General features: G+C 46.9%; 1 protein-coding gene across 2 annotated transcripts in view; it reads left to right on the top strand.

The window, feature by feature from the left end:
- Positions 1–18,038, top strand: part of ADCY5 (adenylate cyclase 5) — a 151,851-nt gene that overhangs the window by 69,446 nt on the left and 64,367 nt on the right. For both annotated transcript variants that reach the window (XM_033121366.1, XM_033121357.1), the window contains exon 2: positions 16,578–16,727. In XM_033121366.1, coding sequence (XP_032977257.1) covers positions 16,578–16,727 — 150 coding nt within the window. The remainder of the gene's footprint in view (positions 1–16,577; positions 16,728–18,038) is intronic.

Raw genomic sequence — 18,038 nt, 5'->3', positions numbered from 1 at the left:
AGTCTCACTACACACCTCAGGGACTTTACTGCCCCACCTCCATGAAAAGCCCTCCTTCTTCCCCCAAATCTGGCTGAGGAGCAGCTACTCCTGAGGCACCTACTACTTTCTTGCGCTTTGCTGTCTGGAACTGCTGAGGGACCATCAGACAGGAAACGAGGGGTCAGGTGCCTGTGCCAGCCCAGACATGTTAACTTGCTGGGAGAGCTGAGAAGCTTTGGTCTTCGCTTTCACTTGTAAGACAGGGGCTCTCCAAATGCCTCTCAGTTCCCTGCTTTTAGGTAAAGGGCAGGTGGACTCTTCAGTGAAGGCCTGTTGTCTCCACGCAAGAGCCTGCAGAGGCCACTGGACAGAGAAGAGGAGCACCCTTTTCCAGTAGGATCGTCCCCATCTTTGGGGGCCTCTGCCCCTTATGGGGAGAGCCCCTGGGATGCTGCCCACAGGGGCGTGGGAGCAGCCGCCTCACCCTAGCCCTTGCCCGATCCTCCCAGCCTGGGTGTGCACGGTACCCCGGGGCTCCAGACTGGCTCCCTTGTGCATCTGGTCAAGTGTCGCTCTGGGACAAGCACCCATCTCTGTTCCCGGTGCTTCAAGACACTTGACAAATACCGATCGATGTCCTCCTCCCCACTCCCTTCGGGGACTAGGGATAGATTGGTTGGTTGGGTTTCTCAGTTTCTTGCTTTCAGTATATCTAAACCTAGATAAGAGGTGGAAGAATAATTGCTTTGCTGACATTTTATATCATTGCCCTATTTAATTTATCAACAGTCCTTGAGAAGTAGATAATATCATCCCTATTTTATAGAAGAATCTGAGACTTATGAAGGTGAAGTTACTCAGTCAACACCACTCAGCTAACAAAGTAACTGAGCTGGGACCTGAACCCGGGTCTTCTGGCCCCAGATCCCATGTTCTTTCCCCACACCATGCTTCATCTCCTTGAGATAATGCAGAGCCCGCTCCTTCTTTCTTCTGGGCCTCCGTTTCCTAGCTTGTGGAGTGTGGCCACTGTACTTCCTTCCGTCCTTGAGAATCCAGCCAGTCTGTCTGCTTTGTCTCTCGTCTGGTTTCTGGGCTCAGGCCCAGCTCTTGTCAGAACCACTGCCTCGGAAACCTTTAGCTGTTTTTGAAGTGGCCTTCCTGTTTTCACACCTCCTTCCTGCGTCCCCTCACCTTGTGCGTTCCGCGTGTTGTGCTTTCTCCCTTCTGCACTGGAGCAAGTGAGGCAAGAGAAGGAAGGAAGATGGGACCAGGTTGCCACTGGAGGCTCACACCTAGAAAGCTCTGCTGTTCGCAGGTATATTAGTTATGTTACAGGCTAAGCTGCGTAACAAGGAGATACCGAGATACAGTGGCTTTAAGAAGATGAGAGTTTATTCCTCTCTCAGATAGTCCTGACGTGACCTGGTCCAGGTCCATGGGGCTGCTCCACCAGCCCAAAGGACATTATCCTCATCTGTCCTCATGGTCAAAACTGAGTTTGGGGCCTATGCGTGTTCCAGAAGAAAGTGAAAACAGGTGCTGGGCCAGGTAGGGCCAGGGGCTTGTCGGAGGATGGAAAGGGGAAGATGGGGACATTGCACACATCTCTTCCATTCATACGCGGCTGACCTGAGCACAGTCACATGACTGCACCCAGCGGCGAGGTTGGCTGAGCAATACCATAGCTCTGTAGCCATGTGCCCAGTGATACTATGTGTTGTTTTGAAAGAAGAGGAGAATGAATTTAGGCGGACAACTAACAGTTTCTGCCATGGCCTTTTAAAAAATCTTTTTTAGTAAAAAGGTTAATCTCAATTTTATCCTCTAAAGGCACATGGTGAGAGGTGGTGCCATGGTACCTGACACGGTCCACCCGCTGGACCGTAAGCTGAGCGTGTGTTTCTGGGGGGTAGCGGTGTGCAGGGAGGGTAATTCGAGACTAAACTTTTTATGAGGTGAGCGACTTTGTGGCAAGTTCACTTTCTCTTTAGAGTTTCTTTTCTCCTTCCTAATTCAGCAGACCTAACATGGGCCCTGGAGGTGAGGATGAGAGGGAGGAGGTATGGGTGGGTGAAGGTGAGTGGGTGGGGAAGGCACGAGGAGAGCCGTGCTTCACCTGTGTGGGGTGGAAACCAGCTTTCCGTATTGGAGGGGAATGCGCTTTTCTCCCTCCCTGAGTCTGATTCCAGCATTTTGTCAGCCCCTTCCCTCCACCTACACAGCCCACGTCACCCTCAGCTGTCACCACTGCTCACCTAGAACAATGAAAGCTTGTCTGCCTTTCCTGGAAGGGGGAGGAGGAAAACTGAGGGTGGGGGGGACTTGGGGAGAGGGGAGGCTGGATAATTGTTCTCCAAGATGAGATTTTTTGGAGGAGAGAAACTTCATTTGCACTCAGATTATAAATAAACTTCTAGCCCACAAAACTTCTTGATAGGCCACAAAGCAAACTCTTCCTTACCCCAGAGGTCGGAGAACTGCATGAGCAGCAGTTTATGGGTGGGCCAGCCACCATCCAGCTTCTCTAGAAAGCCTTTCCAAGGGACTCTCACGGAGCCAGCCTCTGCACCAGCCCCATCCCCTCTATCCCAACTCGTGGCTTGTGTGGGAATGTATCTGCTTTGTATGCGTGATTGCCAAACCTTGGGAGATTTGGGGGGCGGGCGTTGCTTGGCATAGATTCTGAAGGACTCCAGCTTCCTCTGGGATTCCCTATGGATCCTTTTGGGTCAGATGGAAGACTTTTATATGACTTCCAGGTGTGACCAGCTGGTTTAAAGTTACAGCTTGTATACTGAGCATTTCATTGTGTTTCAGGAAAACAGGGGACAGAATATTTGAAATCAGAGATTTCTCAGAAAATCCTGTAAATGTATCTCCATTCATAGTGCTATGCTCAAGACAACTGTCCTGCCCCAGCAGCCAAAGACCTGGGACATGGCCACTCCATGGACTGTCCCAGGTGCCAGAGACCTTGGCCATCACCTCTTGCCTTTCCGGTTTTGTGGATAAGGAAGCTGACGTCCACAGAGGAAAAGTGGCTTGCCTGGAGCCAGAGTGCGCTTTGCGCGTTCGTTTTGCAGATCCCAGAGGAGAATTCAGCCTCCTCAGTGCGCCGTCCTTTCTTCCTCCACTCTGTGCTGCCTCCTGACATTCATTTCTTGCTCTTGGTCTGCCCTTCTCCCTGTGGTTTTAAATTCACATACTTTCCTGAATCCCCCAATGTTCATGACATGCTGGGGAAGTTGACATGCTCTCTACACAGGCCTAAAATCTCAGTCTACACCTGAGCCCCATCCGAGAACTTCTCCCCGCTTGGAATCTTGTGTTTCAGCCTCAGCCCCCAAACACCTCCTTCTCTTTTCTGCCTCCACACTTCATGCTCCCAAAAGCCAGGGGAGAGGCTGTCTTGGGTTGCGCCATCCCAAGTCAGCTCTGAGCCTGGCAGATGAATGAATCTGAGCTTTTGGGAAATGATGCCCCCACTGGAGCGAGGCCAGTGTCTCTGTGGCCCAAAGGTGGGGGCTCTGTGTCAATTCACCGATGGCCGAGTTTTCCAAAACACCAGTTTGATATTTCGAAAATCAGCCTGTGGTCTGTCTCTTGTCTGCCGTGCTCTGAGTCCCTCCTGCTTTGCCTCCCCTTCGTTCTCTAGCTGTGCTATCCAACAGAAATGTAATGAGAGCCACATCCATAATTTGAACTTTTCCAGTAGCCGAAAAAAGTAAAAAACAATAAACAAGAAATACCACGGGTGAAATTAATTTTCACAATGTATTTTATTTCACCCAATATAATATATCCAGAATATCATGTCAGCATGGAATCAGTATAAAACGTCATTTCAAACTCCAGTGCGTATTTTACACGCACAGCACATCTCAGTTCAGACTAGCCACATTTCATGTGCTCACAGCACGCGTGGTCTGTGGCTGCCATCGCGGACAGCGCCGTCCTGCCGTTCACTGGAGCTCTGTTCTCCCTTGCCTCTTTAGGCCTCCCCTCCCTCTGCCTTTGGATAAACCAAATTCACCCGCCTTTCCCTCCACTCCATGCTGTGTCCCTTCAAGCTGTAACCCACGCTTTCTCCCAAGCATCCTGAGAAAGTGTCACCTTCACTCAGTGTCCCTTTCACTGCCCCTGACTGAACCCCATGCAGTCTGGATTCCTCCCTAATCTCTCTCAGGTGTCACCTGTGGTGCCTCTGACAACCTTTGATTCATGTGTATCTTTTCAGACTCTTCCACAGCACCTGACTATTGGCTCTCCAACTCTTCCTTGAATGTCTCCCTCCCCAAACCAGCCCCTCCCCTGGATTTCCTTGTGTTGGATTAAGCACCAAAGCCTTTCCCTTCCCCTAGAGACTCATTGCTCTCAGATGCCTGGTTTGGGACGTGCCAATCACCACTCCCCTTTCCCTTTGCAGGGTCCCAGGCTGTCTCTCAGGCTCTGGTCCTTATCGGTGCCATTCCCCCAGCTCTCCTTTGGTCTCTACCTCTAGCACCTTCCTTCTTGCTGCCTCCTCCCCAGTTGTCACACTAATCTGCCCAAAGTGCAGCTCTGATCACATTTCCCTGTCGAAAGCCTACAGCATTAGAAGTTGTAATAACTGGGGAACATACTTATGTTATAATGTTAAGTGAAAAAAGCAGGATACCAGATTATATAAACGGTAAGATCACAGCTTTATGAAAGCGAAAACAAAAGACTGTGAGGAGGGAGAGAGAGAGAGAGAGAGAGAGAGAGAGAGAGAGAGAGAGAGAGAGAGGAAAGCTCGGAGAAAGAAAGGGAGGGAGGGAGAGATAGGGAGACAGAGACAGAGAGGAAGGAAGGAAGGAAGGAAGGAAGGAAGGAAGGAAAGAAGGAAGGAAGGAAGAAAATAGTTAATACTAGCTGTTTTGGGGTAGTAAATTGATTTTTTTCTCTGATTTTGAAATTTTCTCTAATGAATACGTATTTTGTAAATTGAAAAGTTAATGTATTTTTTATTTTTGGAAATGCCGTCACCAAGAGTTTTGAATGCTGCCTGGGTCATGGGCCAGCTCCTTTCCTGGACGTGGATATTCTTTGTGATCCAGCCATGAACCCCACCTCATCTCTGGCCGGTCCCCCTTGCTTGTTCTGTTCCAGTCAGCACTGGCTTTCTGCTGCTCCCTGGGCAGCCTTGCACTCTTCTCCCTCTATCCCTATGTTCCTTCTGCCACCTGGGTGCCCCTCCACTGTAATGCTAGTTGCCCGGATCCTATCCAAGCTGCGAGTTCCATCTCTAGACACTTTTCTGCACGAAGCCCTCCTAGTCCCTACTGCCCAGACATGACTTTTTTCTCGCGTTTGAATATTTTTCCCATTTGACTTATTCTGCCTGGATTTGTAGGCATTTGTATTCTCACTTTAGCTCTTCTTTTAGATGAGAAGTTGCTTCAGCCTGCCATGCTCAGAGTAAAAGTGTGTACTTTTTGGGTTTTGTTAAATACAAATTTATCATTATTCTATTTTAAGAGTAATACATTTGATAGAAAAGTTGGAAAGTATTCAGTGCTCGAAAGAAAAAAGTAAAAAACGAACAACTTAAAGTCCCACTACCTAGAGATATTCTACCACTATATATATATATAATATATACATAATGCAGAATATGCAATTCCATATTCTCTTTTCTCCCCACCTGACATATTTTGAAAAATTCCTCATGATATTAAATCTTATTCAAATAAAACATTTTAGAGGCCTCAACATATTCCAGGGTGTTGAAGCCCCGTAATTTATTCAACTATCTTCCAGTTTTCAACATTTAGCTGTTCCTCATTTATAATTTTCTAATCACCCTTGGATCTAAAGCCTTGCCCACGCTACTGAGTTTCTGTAGCACAGATTCCTGGGAGGGGACGGACTTACTGGGTCAGAGGACGAGCGTTTTCAAGGCTGTTCATACACATTACTAAATTGCTTCCCAGAAGGGTGGTACCAGCTCGCTCCCCACGGATGGTGTAGGAGGACGCCTGTTCTGTTGCATTCTCGCCAACCTCATTACCATGGAAAAAAAAGCTTTGCTAGTTTAATAGGCAAAATATTGTTTTCATTTGTATTTCTTTGCTTACTAGTGAGGTTTCACATTTTTTCATATCACGTGTTCGTAAGTCATTTGTAGTTTTACTTCTTTGAGTAGTTTGTGCATCTACATTACCCATTTTTCTCTTAAATTCGATTTCTTTCTTGTTAACTTATAAAATGCTTCATATATTAAGAATATGCTCTCCTCTGCTGTATTTTTTGCAAACTGAGTGTTTGTGGGACTAACTTGGGGTTAAAGACTACAGAGCCTGTAGAGTTTGTGTTCTCTTAGCGGCTTCTGCACATATGCCTGACTCTGCCACCAGACTTGGCATCCTGGGGATGGGCCAGGTGGCCAGGGTCAGGGTTTCCCAGACTCCCAGCACAGGGCTCTGTTTGTTGAGTGAATTAAAAGAATACCCTGTTCAAGTAAGTGCTGTTGTTTCTCTTCTGGATGCATACACAAGGTCTACGGTCTTTCTAGGAATAAATAACCAAAGATGACCAAAAAAGAGAGAAAAATACAGTGTGGCCATTTCTCTCTAAAGGCACAACTGTTCAAGTTACAGAATAAACTATCGGGCTTATTATTGTCATTGTTTGCTTCAAAATGTAAGGGAAGCAAACTACAATGAGATACCACCTCACCCCCACTAGGATGGCTATAGTAAAAAAGACAAACAAAAACAAGTGTTGGGGAGGATGTGGAGAATCAGAGCCCTCATACATTGCCAGTTGGAATAGGCAATGGTGCAGCCACTTTGGGGAGCAGTTAGGTAGTTCCTCACAATGTTTAACATAATGTTACCATATGACCCAGTGTCTTAGACCATTCAGGATGCTGTCACAAAATACTATAGACTGGGTAGCTTAAACAATACATGTTTATTTCTCACAGTTCTGGAGGCTGGAAATGCCCAAGTTCAGACACCAGCAGATTAGATTCTGTGTCTGTGAGGGCCCATTTCCTGGATAATAGATGGCCATCTTCTCACTGATGGAAGAGAGTTAGACTCTATTACTAAGAGCCCGTTCATGAGGGTTCCAGCCTCATGACCTTATCACCTCTCCAAAGCCCCACCTCCTAATGCCGTCGCATTAGAGGTTAGGATTTCCACATATAAGTGGGGGGAAGTCTATGACATCCAGCATGTCTACTCCGAGAGAATTGAAAACATACCTCTGTGTAAGAACTTGTACCTGAATGTTCACAGAAGCATGATTCACCACAGCCAAAAGGTGGACACAACCCAGTTGTCCATAACTGATGAATGCATAAGCAAAATGTGATGTAGCCGTACTATGGAATATTATTTGGCCATTAAAAGAAATGAAGTCCCGGTATGTGCTAACACAGAGATGAATCTTGAAAGTTTTATGCTAACGTGAAAATAACTTGATGCAGAAGGCTACCTATTATATGATTCCATGTATATGAAATGTCCAGAACAGGTAAATCCATCAAGACCAAAAGTAAATTAATGGTAGACGGGAGCTGTGGGTAGGGGAGGAGGTGGCAAATAAGCAGTGATAAATGGTTGTGGGGTTTCTTTTGGGGATGTTGAAAATATTCTGTAATTACAGAGTGGTGAAGGCTGCACAATCTTGAGAATACACTAAAAATTACTGAATTGTATAAAAATGTGAATTTTAAGGTATATCAGTGAAAAAATAAGGGAAGCTATCCTGGACTGAGAGTTGGCCTCATGAGACAGGTGACAGGCCTGCTCAGCCAGTGGCGCATTCCTCAGAGAGAGCAAGTGTGGAGGCAACAACTGGGAGCAGGTCCCAGTCAGCAGCATTTTATGTGACCAGGATCTCTGAAGGCGGCCTGGGGCACTGAAGGATGAGGGCAACAGAAAGCTGAGTGTTTCCTTATTAAATAGAAAAAACAAAAAACGAAAAACAAGTGGACCTAAATTAAGTTGGGATAAATAACAGCTTAGTAGAGGAGAGTAGGACGAGCTCTCACTCGGAATGAGATTCTGTGATTTAGTTCTGCCACCGTCTTGCTGTGTAATCAGGGGCAGGGCTCCTATCTCGAGCCTCAGTTTCCTCATCCGCAAAAGGGAGGGCGAGACCACCCGACTTGCTTATCTTATAAGGATGGGATAAGAATGCAATAAAATGTTACAGGTGAAAGTGTTCTGGAGACTGGAAACGGCTGTATCCCGTCATTCCGAGATACTTTGTCTTTCTTCACATTTTAGTCTATTTTGTCGTTTGTAAAAATGTATCAAGCAGATGCTAATCATTGATTTAATATTTCATGCTCTGGTTTTAGTGACAGTAAAATGATATGAAATCAGCATAGTTTAGAATCATATTGCAGGTTGGTGTTTTCCAGAGGCAGTGAGTGGACCGTATGTTTGGGGTAGGTCATGAGAAGGGGAATGTGGCCTAGGAGGAGAACGGTAGTCTTCACATCAGCGCGGGAGTTTGGGCTTTATCTTACTGGTAAGAGGAAGTCACGTGGGCTTTTGAGGAGGAAGTATTATGATGTAAAAAGGTAGGAGGATCTCTGACATAGAGGACAGTGTGCATAGAGGATTCTGGAGCAGGAGAGATTGACAAGCCCCTAGCAGCTAGCTGGTAGCTGGATGGAGAAGAGGAGGGTGCCATCTGGGCAGGACCCTAGTAGGAGTGAAGAGAGCAGAGAGCCTGGTGCTGTTTGTCTAGAACCATGAAAATTGACCAGCCATCTCCATGAAAGGACCTCATCTTAAAAGTCTCCAAGTAGAGATAATAAGGCTTTGATCACCAAAAAAGCACACAGGAGCCTTTGTTCTTTGTAAAGGAAAAATTTTAAAGAGCCATCACTATGATTAAAAAAAAAAAAAAAGTTTAAAATTTGTAATACTTTTAAAAAGCCATTTAATCCCCAATCTAGCCTGGTACAATATATAAGGAACATGTTGACATGCCTTCTAAGAGCACATAATTTAAGGTTATCCTTTCTTGATTTATTTTATTTTATATCCTAATGGGATTCCACCGACCTTCCCACTACCACCAAGTAGAACACATGAAATCTGTGGAAGGAAATCTTGTCAGGCGTGTCAGCTCTTTCTGTTTGGGACTCATTTGGTTGCTACTAGTTTTGTGTGTTGGGACTTGGAGAGGAAGGGGCTGGGCCTGTCTTTAGGGCTTGGGTCCCAGGTCACACCTGCAGGAGACCTTCCTAATACGCAGAGTGGTGGGAGCCCCCAGGGCCCCCCTGAGGTGGTCTAACCCCTGTGGCCAGGTTGATGGATTTGGAAAATCAGATCCCAGCTTTGGCTTGCACTTATTTGAGGTGATTTCAGACTCTGATGTGAAGAGAAAGCGCTGTGGTGCTGGAGCCACGGAGAGAGGAGAAGGATCTGGAAGAGGGAGAAGGATCTGGCCGAGGGGGGAGGGTGGAGTGGTAGCTGGGTCACTCTTGGTCTGCTGGGGCTCTGCCAAGGGACGAGGGTTGTCAGCGCTGGGGGGAGGCCAGGTTTGAAAAGCCTCCCTGGTAGGGTTGCCAGGTAAAATACAGTCGCCCAGTTAAATTTGAATTTCAGATAAACAATGAATACTTTTTTTTTTTAGTATAAGTATGTCCCAAATATTGCACGGGACATACTTACACTAAAATAAAAAGTATTCATTGTTTATCTGAAATTCAAATTTAACTGAACATCTTGTTCCCCCATCACTAAATCTGGCTTTGTGGAGAATTCTGACTCCCCACCATCTCGGCACTACCACCATCAGACACACACTGTGAACATCACTGCAAGGGGCTAGCTGACTTGTCTAGAGCAGAAGCCACGCAAAGTAGCAAATTGCATGAGGGTCTTCCCCAACTCATTTCCTTCTATTCCAAACCCATTCGTTCCTCAGTCCTCTTTGCCTTGCTCGTTTCTCAGGATTGGCGACTAGCAAGCCTGTGTCCGCGGAGCCCTCTGAAAATTCAGAGGAAAAGCAGCAACAATTGCAGTGCCCAAGGCCAGCTGCTGGGATTTCTTTCAGCCTTTGAGGAGGAGACATTGTGCAAACTGAGCACCATAATTTCACTCGTGCCAAATCAAACCTGCAGCCTGTAGGCAGCCAGAGATTGGGTTTCTGAAGTGCTGGGGTTTTAGAAATGCCAGCTGGAGTGGTAAATATTCACAGGCATCTCCCCTGGGTTTCCGCTCAGAGACCAGAATCCTAAACAGTCCCCTCTATTGGGGTTTCTCCTAGTGAGGTCCTGGGACTACTTGGACCCAAACCATCTGCAGGGCTTGTTTCCAAAGCAGACGCTGAGGCACTCCCAGGGCTGAGGTTTGCTGTGTTGTCGGGTCTCCTGTAACCCCACTTGGTGTAATGTAGGTATCCCTTCTCTTACACACATTCCATGTGGTGAGATAGGTCCCGTGGGGTCGGCAGGGAAAATCAACGAACTCTTAATTAGGCCTTGTTTACCTGCAATTGTGAGTGATACCTGTTATTATTTACTAATAAAGTCTTTTACGTAAGGACGGGGTTTATACTTTTCCTGTGCCTGCCTCCATGGGGCATATGAAGGGGCTGAATAATTGATCATTGTGTTTAGTGGAGAAGAGAACTGGTCAGCGTTTGGATCCTTGTGCCCAAGGTGTGAGATCATTTTTAAGCTACAGATGCCTTCTAGAAGGCTGTAAGCAGAATTCCATCAGATTTCACTGATGCCTCCCCTCTGTACATAGCATCGGTGTCTGCACAGGGGTCTTAGCATCTACTAAGACCTGATGCCCAGATTCCTGCTTTTTTGGTGGGTGGGGTGTGTGTGTGTGCATGTGCACATGCGTGCCAGCGTATAGATGTGTGTTTGACATATTAATGTCTTACATTTTCGCTCTCACATCCAATTTGCTGAAATCACCCTTCTCAACAGCCTTGCCCAAGACCCCTCTTCTTGCTCACCCCGTTTTGTGTTTTAGTCCATGAGAGGCATACTAAGCTTAGCAAAGCCATTTGGACCCCTATTGGGTTACAGGGCATCATTTTACCTGGATTTGCACCGTCTGTTGCTATTGGCCTTTTGGCAGCAGGAGGAGTCAGATTACAGCAGGAGAGATCAGGCAGATTAGCACGGAGAGGCTGCAGCGACCAGTTGATAATTACCTGGGGGTCATGTCTCAAAATAGACGGCCCCTCTTTCTGGCCTCAGAGAGAGGAAAGACTGCCATTTCTCTGTCCAGCTGGCCCCTTACATTCTCTCTCCGTGATCTTACTCCTGTTTTTTTTTTAATTAAAGTATAATTTACATACAATAGAATTCACCCTTTCTGGTGTACAGTTTTGTGGGTTTGATAGAGGCATAAAGATGTGTAACCACCAACATAATCGAGATAAGCAGCATTTCACCATCACCCTGAAAGATTTCTTCCCGCTGCCCCTTTTAGGCAGCCTCTCTCCTTGCCCCCTGGCAACCACCGATCTCTTTTCAGTCTCTACAGTTTTGCGTTTTCCAGAATGCCATATAAATGGAGTCCTACAGTTCACAGCCTTTTGCGTGTGGCTTCTTTCACTCAGCATAGTTGTATGATGTTGTATGTTATCACTAGATTGTTCCATTTTATATGTACTCATTTTAGATGAGTAGAATTTAAACATTCCTGCATAGATTTGTGTGTGTGTGTGTGTGTGTGTGTGTGTATGTGAAATGAAAATGAAACTTTTCATTTCATTTGGGCAAATACTTAGGAGTGAGGTTGCTGGTCATATGGCAAGTGTATGTTAAACTTTATCAGAAATTGCGAAACTGTTTTCCAAAGCAGCTACCGTTTTTCATTTACTAGCGAAGTGTGAAAGTTCCAGTTGCTCCACATCCTTACCAGTATACGTACGGGCAATTCTTTTTCCTTTTCGTTTAACATTTTATTTTAGCCATTCTAATAGTGTTTAGTAGTATCTCATTGTTTTTTTTAAATTTTGCATTTCCCTAGTGGCTAATGACTTTGAGCATCTTTCTATGTGCTTACCATGCATGTTTCCCCGAAAATAAGACCTAGCCGGACCATCAGCTCTAATGTGTCTTTTGGAGCAAAAATTAATATAAGACCCGATTAAGACCGGGTATAATATAATATAATGTAATGTAATATAATACTATGTATAATATACTAGGTATAATATAATATAATGATATGATATGATATAATACAGGGTCTTATATTAATTTTTGCTCCAAAAGATGCATTATAGCTGATGGTCCAGTTAGGTCTTATTTTCGGGGAAACACAGTATTTGTCATTCTTACGATATATCTTCTTTGGTGAGTTGTCTATTCAAATCTTTTGCTTTTTATTTATTTTTTATATTTTTATTGGGGAGGGGGAACAGGACTTTATTGGGGAACAGTGAGTACCTTCCAGGACTTTTTCCCAAGTCAAGTTGTTGTCCCTTCAATCTTAGTTGTGGAGGGCGCAGCTCAGCTCCATGTCTAGTTGTCATTGCTAGTTGCACGGGGCTCAGCCCACCATCCGGGAGCTCAGCGGCAGCTCAGCTCAAGGTGCCGTGTTCAATCGTAGTTGCAGGGGGCAGAGCCCACCATCCCTTGAGGAAGTCGAGGAATTGAACTGGCAACCTTGTGGTTGATAGCCCACTGGCCCATGTGGGAATCGAACTGGCAGCCTTCGGAGTTAGGAACATGGAGCTCTAACCGCCTGAGCCACCGGGCCGGCCCCAAATCTTTTGCTTTATAAAAAAGTAGATTGTTTTCTTATTGTTGACTTTTGAAAGTGTTTATGAATTTTGAGTACAAGTCTTTTTTTATCAGATATGTGATTTATAAACAATTTCTTCCATTTTGCGGCTTGTCTTTTCATTATCTTAACAGTGTCTTTTGAAGGCAAATGTTCTTAATTTTGATAAAGTCTAATTTATCAACTTATAATTTATATCTCTTCTTTTATGGATCATGATTTTACTGTTATATGTAAGAAATTTTTGCCTACCACAAAATTCCTATGTTTTCTTCTGGAAGTTTAATAGTTTTAGGTTTTGCATTTAGGCCTATGAATCATTCTGAGTAAACTTTTGTATACATTGTGAGGTTTGAGTTAACCATATGGATACCCAATAGTTCTGGCACCATTTGTTGAAAAGATTATCCTTTTTTCATTTATTTGCCTTTACATATTTGTCAAAAATAAAGGTGTGAGATGGACACCTGAACAATATTGAGTTTTCCAATACATGAACATGGTTTATTTCTCCATTTATTTAGGTATTTTTTATTACTTTCATTAGTATTTTATAGTTTCACTGCACGGGTATGTACATATTTTGTTAGTGAACAGGAATGCACATATTTTGTTAAGAGTTATATATAAATACCTCACAGTTTTGGCTATAGTTAAATGGTACTTTAAAAAATTTCACTTGTGATTGTTCATTGCTTACATATAGAAATACAGTTGCTTTTTGTATATTGACCATGTATCCTGTGATCTTGTATGCTTGTATTTCTAAACTTGCTTATTAATTTTGGTAGCTGTTTTGTGGATTCTTTAGGATTTTTTACACATACAGTCATGTCATCTGAAATATAGACAGTTTTATTTCTTGCTTTCCAATCTGTATGCCTTTTATTTCTTTCTCTTGTCTTATTGCATACTCTAGGACCTCCAGTACAATGTTGAACACGAGTGATAAGAGGGGAAAACCTTGCTTTGTTCCTGGTCCTTAGGGGAAAACATTCAGTCTTTCACCATTAAGTATAGTGTTGTAGATTTTTCATATATGCCATTGATCAGATCGAGGAGTTTCCCTTCCATTCATTCCTAATTAGTTAAGCGTCCTTTTTCAATCTTGCATAAATGTTCAATTTTGTCATATACTTTTCTAGTAACCATCGAAATAACCGTACAGCTTTTCTATTTAGTCTGTTAGTACAGTGAATTACATTGATTGATTTTCCAAGTTGAGCCAGCCTTCCATTCCTGGGATAAACCCCACTTGGCCATGTTGGCTAAAGAAAGCTCCTCATCTTCTTCTTCCCAGTTTCTCCTATCTCACTCCTGTTTTTATCATCTGCCACCTTCTTCTCCCATTTCAATAGGTATCTCCTAACTAGAATGTTCTTCAGAATTCTCTGTAGCCTGCGCCTTCGGCCTTCACCTTCTCATCTCATTCTCTCTCCTTATCCCTCTTCTCAGTGGTCCCCAGTGACTTCCAGAGATGTTCTCAGGGTCTCCTTTCATAGTCCCTGCAGTGGTTGATACTACAGACCATATGGTCATTTTTTTCCCCCGGACCTTCTCTTCCCTGGTGTGAGGGCCTCTTCCTTCTGCATCAGCTCTGCCTTGCCTGTCCCCCCAGCCTCATTAGGTCTCTGGTCTCTCATGCTTTGGTCTTCTGTGGCAGCCTCCTGACCCATCTCCTACCCCTACACTACTCTCGCCCATGACTAATCTTCCTGAAGCTGTGTGCTCCTCATGCTGTTCTTTGGTGCAACAATCCTTTGTGTAAGGATTGGTTCAGGACTTCTCAGCCTGACTCTCAGATGCCTCTTCAGTCTGGCTCCAGCCTGCCTTTCCAGATCCATTTTCTCTCTGTGGACTTCCCCTCAGAATCAGAGAGCCTGGGTTATTTATACAAGGACCCCGAGTACCTAATAAGCCTGAGCCTCCTGGATGTCTGTCCAGGGAGGCCCTTCCCCATGCCTGGCAGCCTCACCAAACAGGCCCCTCTCCCAGGCCCAGCCCTCCCAGGCCTGCCCAGAAGTCTCCTCTCAATGCCCCACACTCCCCACTCTCCTTCTTGCTTGGTGTGTGTCAGTTTCTGCTTCCTCTGGCCAGTTCTCCGTCAACCTTGACTACTTATCTCCTCAATTAGATTGTTAGCTTCTGTACAGTAGGGGGTCATCTTTCCTTGTGAAAAATAGGTTGGGTTTTTCTCTGCCATATGTTTACACACAAAGTGACAATGGTAGGATTCTGGGGTAGATGGGGGTGGGGAAGGGATGGTGGGAGCTGTGAGTCATCAGCAGAGTTGCTGGAGCTGGTACTGAGTTTGCCCCTTCCCTGAAGGCACGTCCAGGAGATGGCCTTCAGCCGGAAAACCAGAATTTTCATTGTGTCGCCGAGGAGAGAGCAAGGCTTTGAAATGGGAAAGAGAAAGTCTCTGTTCATGGATTGGGGCAGACGCGGGATAGGCTGTCTCCCAGGAAAGATGGCATCACATCCAGCATGGAGCCCACATGGCCTCCAGACCTAGCCTGGCTGGGGACCCAGTGTGGTCAGGACCAGCTCAGAGCTGGGGTCAGGGAAAGTCTGCAGGTAGCACAGATGTGAGTCCAGGGAGGACTTCTAGGTCTTAAAGACAAAGAGGGCCCTGGAGAAAGAATGTGGGAGCTGTCTGCTGGATCACTGCCAGGCCGCTGACATCACCAAGGAAGGCTTTTGGGATCCAAATGTACAAGGGGACTAGGGACCAATGCACGGCTCTTGAAGACCAGAGGAGCCATAGTGGAAGGCGCAGGGGCCGGCCTGGACCTTCTGTAGCTGGGGTGAAGAATTCGGTTTTTAGAGGGAGTGATTGAGGCCTAGAAGCCTGAGCATGCTTGTGGCTTCTGTCCTGTGTGGCCTGAGATGAGGACCAGGATCAGTTTACCCAGATACCCCAGGAGCTGTACCTGCCAAGAGAAATTTGGGCTAAACAGTACTTTTGTCAGTATATGAAATGTGCGGTAGAAACTTGCTTTTGTGAGTTGTGTTGTGTTTTGTTTTCCCTTCGCTTTTCAGTAAATATTCCTTTCAAAAGAATTCCAACCGTGTCTCTGCGGCCTGAGGGACAGTGGTATTTTTCCAGGTGCCCATCCTGGTCAGTGGAGAAGGGCACCAGTGAGGAGCAGGGGGTGACGGTGGACGCTCGCCAGCTGGTGTGGTGAGGTTGTCGGGGGTCTTGGTGCTGATTCAGAGAAGGAGAAGAGAAGGTGCAGAGAAGGTGCTGGAAGCCTAGGAAGAGGAGATGAGACCCGTTGTGGACACTGATGGCTACTGGACAGGGCCCTTCTCCTTCTCTCCTTCCCTAGGGGACTTAGCACAGTGCTGGGGATCTCATCGTTAGCCAGCCAGTCTGTGTTTCATGGCAGCAGATCCCTGGGGAATAATAAGCTAAGGCTTCTCTGCAAGGGCAGCCCTCTGTCCTGTGCTAGACTCTATTACACGTTCATCACATGAAGTCCTGTCCCCCTGATGCAGCCTTCTGTGCAGTGCTCCTGCCACCCCAGCAGTTACTCAGGGGGTCACAGCGTCAGCAATCCACCGAATCTTTTCATCTTTAGTACTATGGACGCATTCAATGTGATTATTCAGTGACCTGGTGTCCACAGAGTCATACCCTGTCACAGGCCATCCAAGCTTTTGTCTTTGAGGACGTCAGAGAGTCCGGCCAGTTCTGCTTGGCTGCTCCCAGCAGTCCTGGGCATTTGTTTGCTGGCAGCTCGGTGTGTGTTTGCTAAGATGGAGGCTGGGGGCTCCGAGCTTTGGGACTGGAGGGTCTGGGTGGGGACTGCAGTGACTGATGTCCTCATGTCTCCTCTGCAGCTTGTCTCCAATGTCCTCATTTTCTCCTGCACTAACATCGTGGGTGTCTGTACCCACTACCCAGCTGAGGTCTCCCAGAGACAGGCCTTCCAGGAGACCCGGGAGTGCATCCAGGCTCGACTTCACTCACAGCGGGAGAACCAGCAGCAGGTGAGTGACACCCTCCTGCCCCTGCGCAGCTGGCGGGGAGCAGGCCCAAGCCCTGCTTGTCCACCAGCTGTGCTCACTGCCGCCCAGCCCCACCTCGCTGGGGGCATGTTTCCCTCAGAGGGAGTCGGCATTCCTGGCTCCGTAGGAAAGCTCTCGGAGAGACTCTGGAAACAGAGTTCTGCCCCTGTCCTTGCCCACTGCCTCCTCCACCCAGTGTCCCCCTGTGGTTTTGCAAACAAGCCAAGCAGCCCAAGCCTGACAGCAAGGAGGGCCCGCTCCAACTCTCCCCAGGGGCTGATGAGTTGGATTCTGAGTGTCAGCATTTCCACTTGGGATTGGGGTGGGGGGAGGGAGGAGACCCAAGCTGTCAGCCCATGTGACACCCACACAAGACACTTCCTCTATGCTGAGTTCTGGGGTTTACTTGGTTCAGAGAAGGGAAGGCATCCCTGTCTCACCCTAAACCTCACCCTCATGGGACTCCTGGGTTGGGAGGCAGGCCGCTCAGGTGGGCCACAGACCAAGGGGCTTGTCTCAGTGAGCCCTGGGCAGAGGGACCTGCCTTTATGTGCTGCTTTGGGTAAGGGTGGAGTGGGGACTGAGGCTGCGTCAGGGTTCCTTTCCTGTCTGCCTGGCATCCTGGAAGCGTCCTGTTTGGGGTTTAGAAGCATTGTGGCCTCTTCTGTGTGTGAACCAGATAGAGGGCTGGGACTTCTGAGAGAGTATGGAGGGAGCTGCATAGCTTCCAGCCGGGGGCCTGGATGGGCCGTGCAACCCCAGGGGAGTGAGCAGGTCAGCAGAGTGACGGGGCCCCCCCTGGACCTAGTAGTCATGGCTCTAAGAGATGAGGTTGCTCCAGACCAGGTCCTCCCTCTCTTCTCAAGTTAGTGTTGCCCCACACATGAGTGGAATCCTACTCTGTGCCACATGCTTCGGCATGCCCGATGGCAGCTGTAAACGCGGAAGGTCTGCCTCTGAGCATGGGGCCAGGGGACACAAAGCCCGAGAGAGCAGTAGTCACCTGCACCCTCCTGGCTGGCATGAAGCGTGTGCTGTGGCCACCCTGAGTGCACAGCAGGGTGTACAATGTGACAGCGTCTCTGACTCTGTCCGGATGCATCCTAGGGGACTTACAGCGACATGAGCTGGTGACATCCAGAAGCTGAGCAAGGGGATGCAGCTCTGCAGTGTCTTTCCAGGCCTACCCCCATTCACCACCGGTCCCGCCTCCCTTCCAGCCTGCTACCGTGGCACCGTGTCTTTCCAGGTCCCCAGCTGATGCTGTCTAGTCAGAGACCTGGCTTGCCCCAT

This window comes from Rhinolophus ferrumequinum, chromosome 2 (assembly GCF_004115265.2).
Source record: "Rhinolophus ferrumequinum isolate MPI-CBG mRhiFer1 chromosome 2, mRhiFer1_v1.p, whole genome shotgun sequence".
In the NCBI taxonomy this organism is placed as follows: domain Eukaryota; kingdom Metazoa; phylum Chordata; class Mammalia; order Chiroptera; family Rhinolophidae; genus Rhinolophus; species Rhinolophus ferrumequinum.
This window is presented reverse-complemented; position numbering and strand designations above follow the sequence as displayed.